Source organism: Antechinus flavipes, chromosome 2 (genome assembly GCF_016432865.1).
Source record: "Antechinus flavipes isolate AdamAnt ecotype Samford, QLD, Australia chromosome 2, AdamAnt_v2, whole genome shotgun sequence".
In the NCBI taxonomy this organism is placed as follows: Eukaryota; Metazoa; Chordata; class Mammalia; order Dasyuromorphia; family Dasyuridae; genus Antechinus; species Antechinus flavipes.
In genome coordinates this window covers 527,930,447-527,946,269 of record NC_067399.1, presented here as the reverse complement: position 1 = coordinate 527,946,269, position 15,823 = coordinate 527,930,447, and the positions used below count along the sequence as shown (strand labels likewise).

The following is a 15,823-nucleotide window of genomic DNA, read 5'->3' as shown; positions in this document are numbered from 1 at the left end:
TCCCAATAATTTTTAAAGTGTTATTCAATAATTAAGGATTTATATGGAAAACAATAGGCATTTTGCTTACTATAAAGGAATCTCTAATTTTAATATTAACTTTTCAACAATTTTCTTGTATTAGAAATTATTTTATAATTAGTTTGTCTTTATATGTTTTATGTGCTAAAACTTCTTAAGGTTTTCTGTGATGTTTCACAGCATTTTTAATACACTTTTAATGTCTTCCAGAAATTTAAGTGTTTTATGGTTTAAATAAAAATAAGAGTTTATGAATTTGAATAAACTTTTATAGTATAGAATTAATAATATATTCTTACATTGATCTATACTGTACCTCAAAATAAAGTTGTGACTGTCAAAATTCTATTATGCACTGGTATTAAAATCTATTGTAGAAGAAGTTATTTCACAATATATCAAATAAATATATCAAATGTTTGAGCTTTGAGGATGTTATAAATATTCCCAACACAAATACTGCTTACTCTATTATTAAGAAGAATTCAACTGATAGTCAAGTGAGCTTATATTTGCTTTGGTACTTGAGACAAAATTCAGCCTACCTGCTGTTACCTTTCCCTTCTTGTATGCATGCTTCTAACAGCAGACGGTTAGGATTTTGGATGAGGGTCATCAAACCACAGATGTTTTTGCAATGAAACTCTGAACCTACAACAAAGTCACTGTGTTATCCGAGATGATAGATGGTATTTTCATTTTGCTTTACAAAAGGGTCAAAATAGCATGGAGAGTCTCCTTAACAGTCCAACAGAGAGAGTGTTAATTCTGAAAGGAAATTTATATGATAGCTTCAGGGGAAGCTTTGCTTCCATGAATAGGTCCTCTCTGTCAGTTTGTAAAAATATTGTTTGTAAGATGATTTTATATGTCAGACAGTCAATATATGCATTTTTGGAAGAATAGAGCAGCTATTTAAACAGATGTGTGACATACAGTAATATAATGTGAGTATTACACTTTCACATACTTTAAGTTAAATATCTCTTCTAGTGATAAAATAAACATAATTATAAAAATTTAAATTTTTTTCCCCTTTATAATAATTTAGTCTAATTCATTTGTGTAATTTACAATATAGGCCTTGACTTCCTGTTACTAGTTCCTCCATAGCTTAGTCTATGATTTTATAATTACTTTTTAGATATAATCGTGTAATCTTTTAGTCAACAACTTAAAATATTTGCTGCAAAATTATTCATTAAATTGTTATATGCATGGACACCCCAAATATTATTACCTTATAACTGTCAAAAATTATGTCAGTTAGGTGTTGCTGGTTTAGGTTTACACACTCTCTCTCATCCCTTCCCTGTCCTCAAGGCTCCTTTGCATAATTCCATTAAACTGATTGTATTGTAAATGGTGAACTTAATGGCAGTGTTCTCATTTTACAAAGTGGGACCAGTGAGGTATGTTCTTTCTACTGGGCAGCAACAAAAGAAAAGCTCTCCTACAAGAAAAGAAAGGCATAAAAGGATTTTTAAAGTGTTTGTCCACTACCCCATATCACTTTCAAATCAGCCTTGAGGAATTTGGTTATAATACAAATCACAATTAGTTAAGTTCAAATGAAAAATTTTATCCCCATAGGACACTTAAGAATTCTAAAGTAATTTTAAAGTTATTCTTCTGAGGAATTAAATCCCTATAAATGTGTGAAAATGAAAGGGCATAATACAAGATCTATTGAATATTATATGATTTTAAAAGTTCTAAAGAATTGCAGCTGTATGCTGCTGGTGTTTTTGGGGTGTGTGTGTGTGTGTGTGTGTTGTGTGTGTGTAAGTGCAACATTATGTTTACTATGCTTTCATTTTGATTATTTTGATATTTTGAAAACTGAGATGATTTGACAAGCAGCACTTCTAAATATCAAATTACCTTATGCAAATAATCTTTCTTTTTAGTTCCCCTTTGAGAATGAATATTTGTATTAGAAAGGGAGTATTTTCAAGTTTAGACTAATAAGTCAAGAGTCATTAGAAATCATAGAACCCTATAGAGAAATTTTTGATTTGGTAGATTCACTTTAAGACAAACATTAAATGTTATTATAGACTATGATGGAATTAAATACAATCATAGAATTAACATTCATAAAAGAAAGCATCCTTGTCTTGTATCTTTAGATTTTTAAATCGAGAGTAAAGAATTTTTTAGTGTTCATAGGAGCCATATTTTTAATACTGTTATAAAAGTTTACACTTTTAAGTACATTTTATACTTTTGTCCAAGGCATAATAATGTTTTTAAAATACTAATGAATTTTATGACATTGTGAACATTTTTGAAATAAATAATATGACTTTTTAAAAATGTACAACTTTTCTTATAATATCCTCTCAAGGTATCACAGAATTAGACTAACTTTAGAAGAACCAACCCTCCCCAAACTCATGGAAGTTTGACATGAAAAAGCAATTAGAATTCAATTCAACAAGCATTCATTAAATGCCTATTATGGACAAGACTATATTCTAGGGTCTAAAAAAAGGACAAAAAGTAAAAGGAATATGGGTTCCTGCCCCCAGGAAGTTTACATTCTCCTGAGATCTGCAACACGCAAACTGATAGCCCATTTTGGGTAATTCAAAAGATTAATTTGCTCAATTTATATCACTGTACTTCTATATGACACTTTGCACTCAGTTTTCCTTTTCCCACCGATTTCCCTTAGCTGTTCCTCTCCACTTATGTTGCTTAGAGCAGATTCTGGCTAGCTCCAGATTCTGTGTCAAAGGCCATGACCCAGATGTCACAGCAGCTCGGCCTCTTCTCTGAATAATTATGTGGAGTTTATTGTTCGAAGAGACAAGCTTGGGGGCAGTGCAGTCACCCTGGAAAGGCAGACCAATGAGCTCTACAGCCGGACTGCACCAAACAATAGACCTGTAGGTTAAATAAAACCCAGGAGCACAAAAGATTAAATTAAAGATGGACATTTGGCCAGACACTAAGTTTTATACTCTTCAAACTTATTATCTTTTTTTTTTTCACCCTCACATTTATTCTAGGTTATTCTTACTTCAGTTAACATAATATTTTTAGGTTTTTAGAATATAATTTTAGAAATCATAATATATACAATCTTAAATCACTTTACTTTCTCAACATTCCTGATAGAATTTTTGTGTACCTGTCAAAGTCTGAATTAGTTTTATTGCTATTTAAATGACCACTTATAAGAATAGTAATTTTCAAGTCAGGAAAATAATTATTGTGATTTTAAAAAAATTATGTGCAAGGTTGTTTAGTTATTCCAAATGTATATAGGCAGTCACCATAATAAGCAGTATTTTTTCCTGGAAATGGAAGTGCCTATACATTGAATGAAGGAGATAGTCAATTAACCTAAAAGTTATTTCATTGTCTTATCTACTTTCAGACTAAACTTTTTTTTTTCCTCACACATGCACCACAACCAAGGAATTTTGAAAGCAGCTTGCAAAGGGAACACTTTCAATTTCTAAAAAGTCACTATTGCATTTTGGAATTTTGAATTGGAGGCAGAAGCATTGCTTTGGGAAGGAGGGAATTTTCCCCCCTTGGTTCTGACCTGAGAGTCTTTCTTAATTTTATCTAGTTCTGACCTGATCATTCTCTGGTCTGGTTCTTTTCAAGGCCTCTAGAACCTCACACACATGTGGCAAATGAAAGAAAAGATGGGAAGGTTTTAATGACCCCAAAAGTATCCTTTCTTAGTGCTTTTGATAAGTACTTTCTAAACAATTGTTTCCTATGATCACCTTCTAGGGACATAAACTAGTACGAGGTTTAAAAATTTCTAGGTTGTGACTCATCAAATTTGCAGTCAGATCAAATCAGTGGATTGTCTTGCAGTGTTTTGGGGGTAAAAATAAGATCCTAGAATTCTCTATTAAAAGTACTCATGAAAAAGAATGAATGAGTAAAAGTAAAAATTTTTCTAAAACAGTATAAAGTTTCTGAAACAAAACTAAGTTAGTTATCGCTGATAATAGCTCTGAAAATGCTCATTTTTTGGGTCCGTTGTTGGTACTTAATTTAAAACTAATTTACATTTGACCAAGTGCCTGAAAGATTTTTTCCTCCCCCAGGAAGCAAGCCAAAAATATCTCTGAGTTACTTTGTCACAAAAGGTAATTTACTCTGTGCTAGAAACTAACTAGAAAAGCTTATTGACTTTTAATTAACAGATAATTTCTTAAAACATGGTGATCCAGTTTCTCAGACTATGCTGAGAAAAGAGCTAAATAAAAGTATACATTCGAGAACTTTACATGAGCACCATCTAGTGTCAGAAAGTATAACTCACTAAAAGAAAATTGATGGGGAAATTAAATGTACACTGGGTTTTCATTCCACATTTTCTATGATATTACCTCAAAAGAATAGTTGAGCAGACCTACTTTACTAAAGTTCTTGCTGGGATACTTGAAAGGTTAAATAAGTAACTATTTAATGTATTGCATTAATATTAAATTTGAATACACACATATATATGTGCATATGTATATGTATATATGTGTGTATTGTCAAATGAATTATCCAATTGAGTGAAACATGTTAAAATAATAGTAATAATAATTCATGGGGTTCATTGGATAGAGAACTGGGCTTAGAGTCAAAAAGACTTATCTTTATGAGTTCAAATCCATCCTTAGGCATTTATTAGCTGTATGACTCTGGATAAGACATCTAATCCGTTTGCCTCAGTTTCCTTGTAAAATGAACTAGAATGGCAAGCCACTTCAGTATCTTTGTTAAGAAAACCTCAAAATGGGGTCACAAAGAATTGGACACAACCGAAACACATTCAAAAACAACAACAATACTAATTCACATTTCTTTGGTGCTTTAAAATTTACAGAGATTTTGTTTTGTTAGTCTCTCCTTATATTTTCTGTTTCTATGTAAATCAAAGGTATATGATGATACCTATTGGTTAAAAAAATAACAAAATTGGTTTAAAAATAACACATTTTGTTAGTCTATTGTGCTTAATTGTTTATAACTTTTTATTTTATTCTTCAAACTCTTTTCTCTTATTGTGAAGCAATTTACTTTTATGTGATTTAATTATATAATTTTAAATCTCTAATAATTTTTCCTACTGTTTTAGACAGATTTACTAAAAAGAATATTAACTGTTCACCCATGCTTTATACACAATTAATGGTGATATTTGTTGTTTGTTATCAAAATCACAATAGACATTTTAAATGCCTCTTTTGTGGCAGATACTGTGATTTATGCTTCAGATAAATGGAAAGGCAAAAGATAGTCTTTATTCTAAGCAGAAAGACAACACAGAAAATAAAATTTATACAGAATAAATTAGAGATAATCCGTAGAGGGAAGGAGTAGCATTAAGATGGATTAGGAAAAGGTTTCTCATAGAAAAGTGGGATTTTTTCTTGAATTGAGGGCAGAGAAGATAGAAAGTGAAGAGAAGGAAGGATAATATTCCAGGCATGAGAAACTGTAATTGAAAAAAGCCAGATTGTAAGGATATTTCAATGCCTTATGCAAAGAATGAGATCAGAAATAACTGCTGTGGACCCATACTTAACACTATATACCAAGATAAGATCAAAATAGGTCCATGGTTTTGGTATAAAGAACGAGATCATAAATAAATTAGAGGGACATAGAATAGTTTATCTCTCAGACTTGTGGAGGAGGAAGGAGTTTTGACCCAAGAAGAACTACAGATCATTATTGATCACAAAATAGACAATTTTGATTACATCAAATTAAAAAGCCTTTGTACATAAAACTAATGCAAACAAAATTAGAAGGGAAGCAACAAAGTGGGGAAACATTTTTACAGTTAAAGGTTCTGATAAAGACCTCATTTCCAAAATACATAGAGAATTGACTCTAATTTTTTAAAAATCAAGCCATTCTCCAATTGATAAATGATCAAAGGATATGAACAATTTTCAGATGATGAAATTGAAACTATTTCCACTCATATGAAAGATTGTTCCAAATCACTATTGATCAGAGAAATGCAAATTAAGACAACACTGAGATACCACTACACATCTGTCAAATTGGCTAAGATGACAGGAAAAATTAATGATGAATGTTGGAGGGGATGCGGGAAAACTGGGACATTGATGCATTGTTGTGGGAGTTGTGAACAAATCTAGCCCTTCTGGAGAGCAATCTGGCATTATGCCCCAAAAGTCAAACTGTGCATACTCGTTCATCAGCAGTGCTACTACTGGGCTTATATCCCAAAGAGATACTAAAGAAGGGGAAAGGGACCTGTATGTGCCAAAATGTTTGTGGCAGCCCTGTTTGTAGTGGCCAGAAACTGGAAAATGAATGGTTGCCCATCAATTGGAGAATGGTTGGGTAAATTGTGGTATATGCATGTTATGGAATATTATTGTTCTATAAGAAATGACCAGCAGGATAAATACAGAGAGGATTGGAAAGACTTATATGAACTGATGCTAAGTGAAATGAGCAGAACCAGGACATCATTATATACTTCAACAACGATACTGTATGAGGATGTATTCTGATGGAAGAATCCACTTCCATCTTTGTCCTTCGACAAAGAGAAGATCTAACTCAGTTCCAGTTTATCAATGATGGATAGAAGCAGCTACACCCAAAGAAAGAACACTGGGAAATGAATGTAAACTGTTTGCATTTTTATTTTTCTTCTCAGGTTATTTTTACCTTCTGAATCCAGTTCTCCCTGTGCAACAAGAGAACTGTTCGGTTCTGCAAACCATATATTGTATCTAGGATATAATATAACATATTTAACTTGTATAAGACTGCCTGCCATCTAGGGGGTTGGAGGGAGGAAGGGAAAAGTCGGAACAAAAGTGAGTACAAGGGATAATGTTGTAAAAAATTACCTAGGCATAAGTTCTGTCAATAAAAAGTTATAATAATAATAAAAAAAGAAATAACTGATGATGATAGATGCTTTTGGCAAATGTCTCTTAAAAGTATATTTGTATTGATATCTTTTGTTTCTATATGACTTGTATTTCTCATGTCATCCCTCTCCTCTCTTTGCCGAAATTTTTCTTTATAATAAAGTAAGAAAAAAATTAACGAAACTAACCAGTATTAGAAAAATCTGACATTATCTGTCAAGTTCCATGTCCATAATCTCCTATTTCTGCAAAGAAAAGGACTTGATTTTCTTATATGTTCTTTGGAACCAAATCTGATTTTTCTAATTTCATAGATTCAGTTTTCATTGATTTGTTATTCTTTCCATTAACATTGTTGTGGTTATTGTGTTTATTGTTTTCCTAGGTTTTGAAGACTGAATCAATTTCTACATCTTCCTAGGCTTCTCTGTATTTATGATATTTATCATTTCTTACAGCACATTTAAAATCCTATTATATTTATGTCCCACAATTTTAGCCATTCCCTCATGTTTGGGTATTTGCTTTGCTTCTATATAAAGTGCTAGTATAAATATTTTGGTGTAAGTGTGGGCTTTTTATATTGATATCTTTGTGTTACATGCTAAGTAATAGAATCTCTAAGTCAAAGGGTTTGTACATTTTAGTTTTCTTTTTATACTTTAAAATTGCTTTTCAGATTATTTGGACTAATTTCTAAGTGTCTTTCCACAACCCTTTCAAAGCTAACTTCTTTTTGGTCATTTTTGTCAATTTGCTGGATGTGAGGTGAAACTTCAGAAATATTTTAGTTTTTGAGTTTTTAAAAATATATGAAATTCTAAATATATTCAAAGATTAGAGATAGAAAAAGAAAAATAAATAACAGTCCCTACTCTCAAGAAGCTACCAGTCTCATAGGGCAGACAACACACTTAGTAGGAATAAGTCACAAATCATATATCCTTAGGGCAAAACAGCAAAGTAGATGCCATCTGATCCAACCCAAACTTGACCAAGATGCTGCTCCATTTTCCAGCCTACTCACCATGTAGATGTCAAATTATTATTTCTAGACTGTAGTTCTGACCATGTCAGTGCCACATTCAAGAAGTTGTAAATAGTTTTTGTTGCTTCTGGGATAAAATACAAATTCTTCTGTCTGCCATTTTAAGCTCTTAACAGTCTTTCTAAATCAATAGCACATTACTCTCTATCACATGTTCTAGATTCTAGCCCAACTGGCCTTCTTGTTCTTCCATCTATGACCTAACTCCTGCTTCCCTTCCCTCTTACAGGTTATTCTTTCCCTTCTCTCTTAGAGGCTGTTCTTTCCCTTCCCTTAACTCCCAATTTCTAAAATGTTCTCCCTCCTCACTTTCCCTTCTAAAATCCCTAGCTTCCTTCAAACACAACTTAGGTTTCCCTCCTTAAAGGAATGGCTTTTCCTAGTTTGCCCTGGGTATTATTTAGTTCTTACCATTACCTTCTTTTCAACCCCCCCCCCACCCACCCCCAATGTATTTAACTTGTATGTGTATTTATCAATGTACATATTGTTTTCCCCTTGGTAGAAAGTAAGCTTCTTGAAGAGAGGGTCTGTTTTGTTTTTGTTCCTGGCCTACAGTAGTTGCTTAATAAAGGATAATTCAAGTTAAATTGAATTGAATCTGTAACATCCTCAACAAGTGGTGTTTTAATCTTTATTTGAAGACTTGTGAATGGGACCAATACACATAAAATACTTGTAAATTTTTGGAACTTAAGTATAGGATTTTATCATTATCTCTAGTAAATTTCATATTAACAAATTTAAGTTTTTTTCTAACTCTGTTATTCAGTATATTGGTTACCAGTCAGTTGTTATCCAGTATATATTTTATACACAACTGACCACTGACAACACTATTAAAAGAGCAGAGGCTTAAGTATAAATCTCTGGGGAATTCTGTCAGAATGGATCAATGTGACATCAAAAACCATTAAGAACTGAATCTTTGGAACAAGGTATTCTGTTAGTTCTAAATCTTCCAACTGTGCTATCACCTAGCCCACATCTCTCCTATAAGATATATATAATAAGAACATACACACACACACAGACACACACACACACATACATACAATAAGAACAGTGCTTGGCACATGATAAATGCTCGATAAATGCTTTTTGAATTGCTTGATGGTGCTCGCTTCGGCAGCACATATACTGAATTGCTTGATGAAGTCCTTTGTCAGTTGCTTTGCTGACATCTAGGAGGAGAGGAAAGGGAATAAGCATTTATGTAATGCTTACTGCATGCTGGGCACTATGCACTTTACAAATATCTCATTTACTCCTTAAAACAACACAATAAGATAGATATTTTTGTTACCCTCATTTTATAGTTGAAGAAACTAAACAAATAAGTTAAGTGACTTATCTAGGATAAATCAGCAAATAGCTGAGGACAGATTTAAACTCAGGTCTGCCAGATCTCAGACCCAGCATTCTCCACCATGCTACTTAGCTTCCAAAAGATACAGATAAACTATGCAGCTTAAAATAAAAATAAATTAGATTTTTAGTCAATTTGATGAATGTAAAATAGATACTCAAAGCTGCTTTAAATTTTCATTTGTCTCCTTATTAGTGACTTGGATAATTCTTTCAAATGATTGTTAAAAGTCTGCTTCTTTTTCATTTGAAAACCCAGCTCATATACTTTGATCATTTATCTATTGAAGCATAGCTTCTGTTCATACATATTTGAATTGGTTCTCTATACAGCTTGTATTTTTAAAGAGTAACTTACCACAATCTCCATGCTTTGTCCAGGAAACATAGACTTTAAAGTTTAGGAAGAACCATAGAAACTTTATAAGCTGAAGAAGAATGCCTCTTTGAAGTTTTTTTTTTATTTTTTATTTTTTGCAAAATCAAGAAATGTTAAAATATGAGCATAATTACAGAAATTTATAGTATTAAGTATTTAAATATGTACCTAATATCTATTTCTTTCTTTAAAAATTGGCAATTTTAATTACTTCTATAATTATATTTCGGATTTTTTTCTCTTAATCTTCCAATTTTTCTCATTTTTGTTCTAAGAACAAATTTTCTTCTAAAATAAGAATTTTAGAAATTAGTTATATTTTAGCATGACCTTTCCCCCCAAAAGCTATTAAATAAATTTATATTAAATGCTATTGTGTGTTAATACTTTGTACTTGTAGAGAAACTGGACTCTATATTTTCCCTTTAGATTTTTTATAATTAAAAGTGAAGATGTATCTATGCTTAAAAAACAACAACAACTTTACACTCTTCATCCACATTTCTAACAAATAATGGAAACATTTTTGAAATTATTTTTTAAAATTCTCCCTCACCCTTTTATATAGAGATCAGTTTTCATATTAGAAGAGCTAATGTAGGCCTGCAGAGGGAGCTAATAAATCCGTCAATACAATAAATAAAATAAATTACAATGACAATAAAATACAATTCAGTAAATGTCATCTGAATAGATAGCCAGGTAGGTTTACTTTGAGTCTAAAAATGAACTTTTTTTTTTGAAGATTAGAGAAAATATTCATTTTTTGTGCCAGACATTGCTAAGCACTTTAAATCAAGCTGTCCTTGAGAAGCTTACATTCTTTTTTTATTTAAAATTTTTTTATTAAAGTCTTGTTTTTACATCATCCTAGTTATCCTCATATGTTTTCCCCTTCTCTTCCCAGAAAGTCATCCCATATAGCAAATAGTAGACTTAAAGACAAAAGAGAAAGAAAAAGAAGAGTAAAGAAATTAGCACAGATTATTAGTACACTGAAAAAAGTGAAATTATGTACAATATGTAACACCTGTGGAACTTATGAGTGGAGGTATCCTCTTTTCAGTGGAATTTTGCTTGATCTTTACAATTGTGTTATACTCATTTTTGTTCATTTTATTCATTTTTTTGCATGTGGTAGTTTTTTCATTATGTATTTTCTTGACTGCTTACTTCACTCTGCATCACTTCATATGGAATATGGAAAAAAAAATATCTTAGCACAGTTTCTAGTCTTCCAGCCAGGATAACACTTCCAAAATATAGTGAAAAGGTAGGAAAGATAGATAAACACGGATGTCATCAAGGAGCCTCAAACATGATGAACTTCAGATCATATTCTGAAGAGAGAATTCATCATAGTCTTACTAAAGGCTACTCCCAAGATCAGCATATTGTAACCCAAGTTCTCTCACAGAGATTCATGAGTCTAATACCTTCCTGCTGTTCATTTAGTAAGAGTTTGGTGGTTCTTCCCTCCAACAATGTATAAAATAACACAAATATTTTATAGAGAGTAGCAGAGACAGAGTCATGTGGGTCTGATTGATTTCTCCACCTCTGAGGTCACAGACAAAGAAGTGCTAATCAGTTAAGAATATCACATTTGGGGAAGAAATTTTATCTGAGTCCATAAAATTCCTTTAAATCAAAACTCCAGAAAGGTATTGCAATAACTTTGTAACTCTGAAATTTATTTCAATATCAGTTTTTTTTTTTCCTTTATAGATCCAAGAAGGAAATATCATGTGAGGTTGCTGGCATATAACAATGTGGAAGATGGTTATCAGGCAGACCAAACAGTTAGTACTCCAGGATGTGTTTGTAAGTATTAATTTCCATGAAATAATTTTGCAAATCTTTTGTAAAGACTTTTTTTAAAGAAAAGAGACAGTCTTAAGAACTTTTGATAGAGCCATTTAAAACTCTATTTCTGTTTTGGTTTGTATCTTATATTACATAGAAGCTTAACTAGGGAAAGTAATGAGGAATGTTTTTTTTTCCTATTGCCTGCTAAAATATTTAATTTTAAAACTAATTTTGTCATACAGACTCTTGTGCAATTTTAGCAAGACCAAAGAATACATAGTTCTTAGTCACAGATCCACTGTTAGTAACTTTCTGAATGGCAAGCCTCTTATATATACTGTTAATGATTTATTATTAATATTTTTCTGTTCTAAGTATGATATCTCCTTTATTAAACTAATAAAAGGGTAATTGAAGTTTTAATGTGATTTTGTCTATGTATTACTGTGAATTCTTGGAAGAAAGATACAAAACTATTTTTGAGGGGTAGTTGTATTATGATTTTGCTGTAATCTTAAATGAATTTTTTGTTGCTCATAAAACAGTATCGTCTTTTTCTAAAATAGCTGTTCGCGATCGTATGATTCCTCCACCTCCACCACCCCATCATCTTTATGCAAAGGCTAATACTTCATCTTCTATCTACCTGCATTGGGGAAGGCCTGCATTTACTTCTGCACAGATAATTAACTATACCATTCGCTGTAACCCTGTGGGCCTTCAGAATGCTTCTTTGGTTCAGTACCTCCAAACGTATGTAGTTTCTATTAAGGATTTTTTTCTTTTTTTCCCCATTCTCATTCTAAAATCTTTTAATTAACCATTAATATTTGTTTTGGGTTTTCTGCCTCTTTGCCATATTTAGTCAGTCATTCAATATTGTGCTTACAATGGAGTGGGCACTGTGCTATGTGCCCAACCAAAAAAAAAAAAAAAAAAGGCAAAAGCAGTGTTCCTCTTGTCAAGTGAAAAGGACAAGGAAAGAACTCCAAATATAGGATATGATTTGTTTTTTAATGTTCATAAATCATTCAACTCGTCCAAATAATAAATTAAAGGTAGTTGCTGTCTCTTCCATAAAGGGAAGAATCAAATTAGAGGGAAGAATATATTTTAAAATTGTGTTCAGAATCAGGCAATTATTAAATGTATTGGAAGGTTTTTTTGGTTGTTATTACTTGACAAGTATAAAAAATGTAAATCAGTGTTAGGTTCAATATATTACATATTACTAGCCAAGATGATTATTTTTACATACTTGAATTTGACTTTAAGTAACTTGAACTTTAATGGGAAATTTCCCCTCCCCCAAAAAAAGAAATTTTAGTATTGGTACAAGATGTACCCCCTTACTTTAGGTTTTTTGTATTGTGAGACACTGTCTGATGCACATGGGAAACATGATTTGACCCTCAAAGGAACTGAATTTATGAAATAATAGTCCTTTTTGTGGGGATTGATTATATTGTTGATCTTCTCTCTCTGATAGCAAACCTTCAGGTTTATTATTACATTCATCAAGATTTATTTTATTCTAATAGAACTCACTATAAGTATAATATGAATGGGAAAGAAAAGAAGTAATTTTTCTTTTGTATTGATTACAAATGTTTAAAAGTCTGAAGTTGTGAATCATGAGCTATCATTATTAACAAATCTATTGTTTATTAATATAGATCTGAAACTCATATGTTGGTTCAAAGCCTAGAACCAAATACCAAATATGAATTTGCTGTTCGTTTACATGTGGATCAGCTCTCCAGTCCCTGGAGCCCTGTAGTTTACCATTCAACACTTCCAGAAGGTAAGGTAATGTTGCTTTGTATATATGTTGTCAAAATTGACAATTTAGAAAGCAACCATTTTGAGGGCAAGTACTTTCATAGTTCCTCTCCTTCTGATTGTTTCTTGACTGATAGAACAATTTTAGAATTTAAAAAAGGTAATACATTTCTTCCCCAAACACTCAATGATATTGTTGTAGTTTATATTCAGAATTCATGTCTATATTACACAATAAAGGTTAAAAGTAACCTTCCTTTGATCCACCCCCACCACAAAAAGGAAAAAAAAAAACTTTATTTGAATAGTCTCTGGACATCTTAAATACCAAACTAAATTTATTTTTATTAGAGTTTCTCTTAAAATATGAAACTCACCTAATGTAAACAGCACAGAGTACAGTAGAATTATATAGTTTACTCTGATTTTTAAAAATTTGTTTTTTTGATATATTTGTATTATATTTCATATTAAAATAATGCAATCATAGGGTTCTATGCACTTTTAAGTAATATTATCATCCTTTTTACTCGTAATAACTGATTGTACTCTATTCAGATTTTCCCTAGGGTATGATGAAGTATTTTGGCCCCAGAGATTATTTCTTCTTTTTTCCCCCTGAGGCAATTGGGTTAAGTGACTTGCTCAAGGTCACACAGTCATAAAAGGGTTAAATGTCTGAGGCCAGATTTGAACTCAGGTTTTCCTGACGTCAGGGCTGATGCTCTATCCACTACACCACTTAGCTTGCCCTCACTCCCCCCAGGTCATTTCTTTTTGTACTTTCTAAACTAACACTAGCAAATTAGTTTCTTAGAAAAAGGCTGAATTTAGAAAATTATATGATCATGAAAAATATTAAAGGACATTTTTAAAAGCACAAAATAATTAGCTTTTTGAGAAAAAATACTCAGTTTATCTATCATTTTGTGAGGTCCAATATGTATCTTTTTGTAAGCCAGCAGTCCATAGAAAGTTATGATCTGGTAAATTAAATCAGAAATATCAACAGAGCAGCAATTAATTACTGAGTACATGTCTTAAGTAATTGCAAATTAACACAAAAGCGCACACACACACAACATGCATGGACACACACACACATACATATATATATGAATGATGTGTTTACCTAATATCCTATAACTTTGTGCTCAATGCTAGTTATTAATTAATGAGAAATCATTTATATATTTTCTTCAGTTACTTTTCTTTTTTGGTTAGATTAGTATATTTTCATAAAATAGAGTACATAAGCAGACTTCAGGTATAGCACTATCAAATAGAAGAATAAATGCTCTTTAGAGATAATGAGAACAAAAGCTCCATTGTCATACTGTATAGTTGCCCTTTAGTGAACAAACAAAACCATCTTTAGCTACCACAGCCTTCTGATAGAACAATTCATGTAGTTCTCTTTAATTTTTTAAAACTTTCTTAAATTTGAGGCATTTCTTAAGATAAATAATTTGCCTAGGGTAACATAACTAGTACATATCAGAAGCATCAGATTGTCCTCATGGAAGTCATTCTTCTATCCACTATGTCAAACCTTCTTAAACTGTGGGCTGCAATCCCATGTGGGGTCATATAACTGAATGTGGGAGTTGTGAAAGATTTATTATCAGTAAGTGTTTGATTTGTTTACCTCTTTTATATACTAATATACCCAGGGTAGCATAAAAATTTCCCAGATGAAAAGGGTTATAAGGGGGAAAAATTTCAAGGAGCCCTATATTATGTTATACTACCTCTTGCCCCTTTGCTGATTTTTGCAGGTTTATAATGCTAGAATTTTTTTCTCAGTTTTCTCCTCCTTGTACTTTATTATCCCCTCTTGCATTCTACACCAGGATTGAGGAGATTATGTATTAAATGAAACAGACATCCTCTTCTGTTCAGAAGTTTTTGTTCTTTGGTTTAAGTCTTAAAAAGACATGTGTGAAATAAAAGGTACCTAACAGTCTTCTTTAGTCTTCTTAAGATTTTATTTTGAACCTTTGTTAATGATTTTCAGATGCTTAATTTTTTTCCTAAATATATTAGATAAAGTAACATAATATCAATGAACCATTTCCTCCTAGTAATATTGTAAAATTGTGTGTGTGTGTATGTGTGTGTATAGCACCAACAGGCCCACCAGTTGGAGTGAAGGTGACTTTGATAGAGGATGACACTGCTTTAGTTTCTTGGAAACCTCCTGATGGTCCTGAGACAGTTGTGACTCGTTACACTATCCTGTATGCCTCTAGGAAGGCCTGGATTGCTGGAGAGTGGCAAGTCCTACACCGAGAAGGTAAATATGATCATAATTGATGACAGTTGGGAAAAAGTTAATGGTTAATCTGTGATAGAATTTTCTATTTTGTCAAAATGATTGATGTCCTGAAGATTTGTTTTAAATTCAACTTTTAAAGCTATATTAATGATTCTTTTTGAATTTTGAATTTATAATTTCTCTGAATTTTGGCAGTTCTTTAGTTAGTCATTTTTGCAGATTCCTGGCTCCTGTTTGGACTATTACAC

General features: G+C 31.8%; 1 protein-coding gene across 1 annotated transcript in view; it reads left to right on the top strand.

The window, feature by feature from the left end:
- Positions 1-15,823, top strand: part of PRTG (protogenin) — a 144,669-nt gene that overhangs the window by 111,145 nt on the left and 17,701 nt on the right. Inside the window, exons 12-15 of the mRNA XM_051980700.1 lie at positions 11,435-11,530; positions 12,082-12,268; positions 13,192-13,319; positions 15,423-15,593. Coding sequence (XP_051836660.1) covers positions 11,435-11,530; positions 12,082-12,268; positions 13,192-13,319; positions 15,423-15,593 — 582 coding nt within the window. The remainder of the gene's footprint in view (positions 1-11,434; positions 11,531-12,081; positions 12,269-13,191; positions 13,320-15,422; positions 15,594-15,823) is intronic.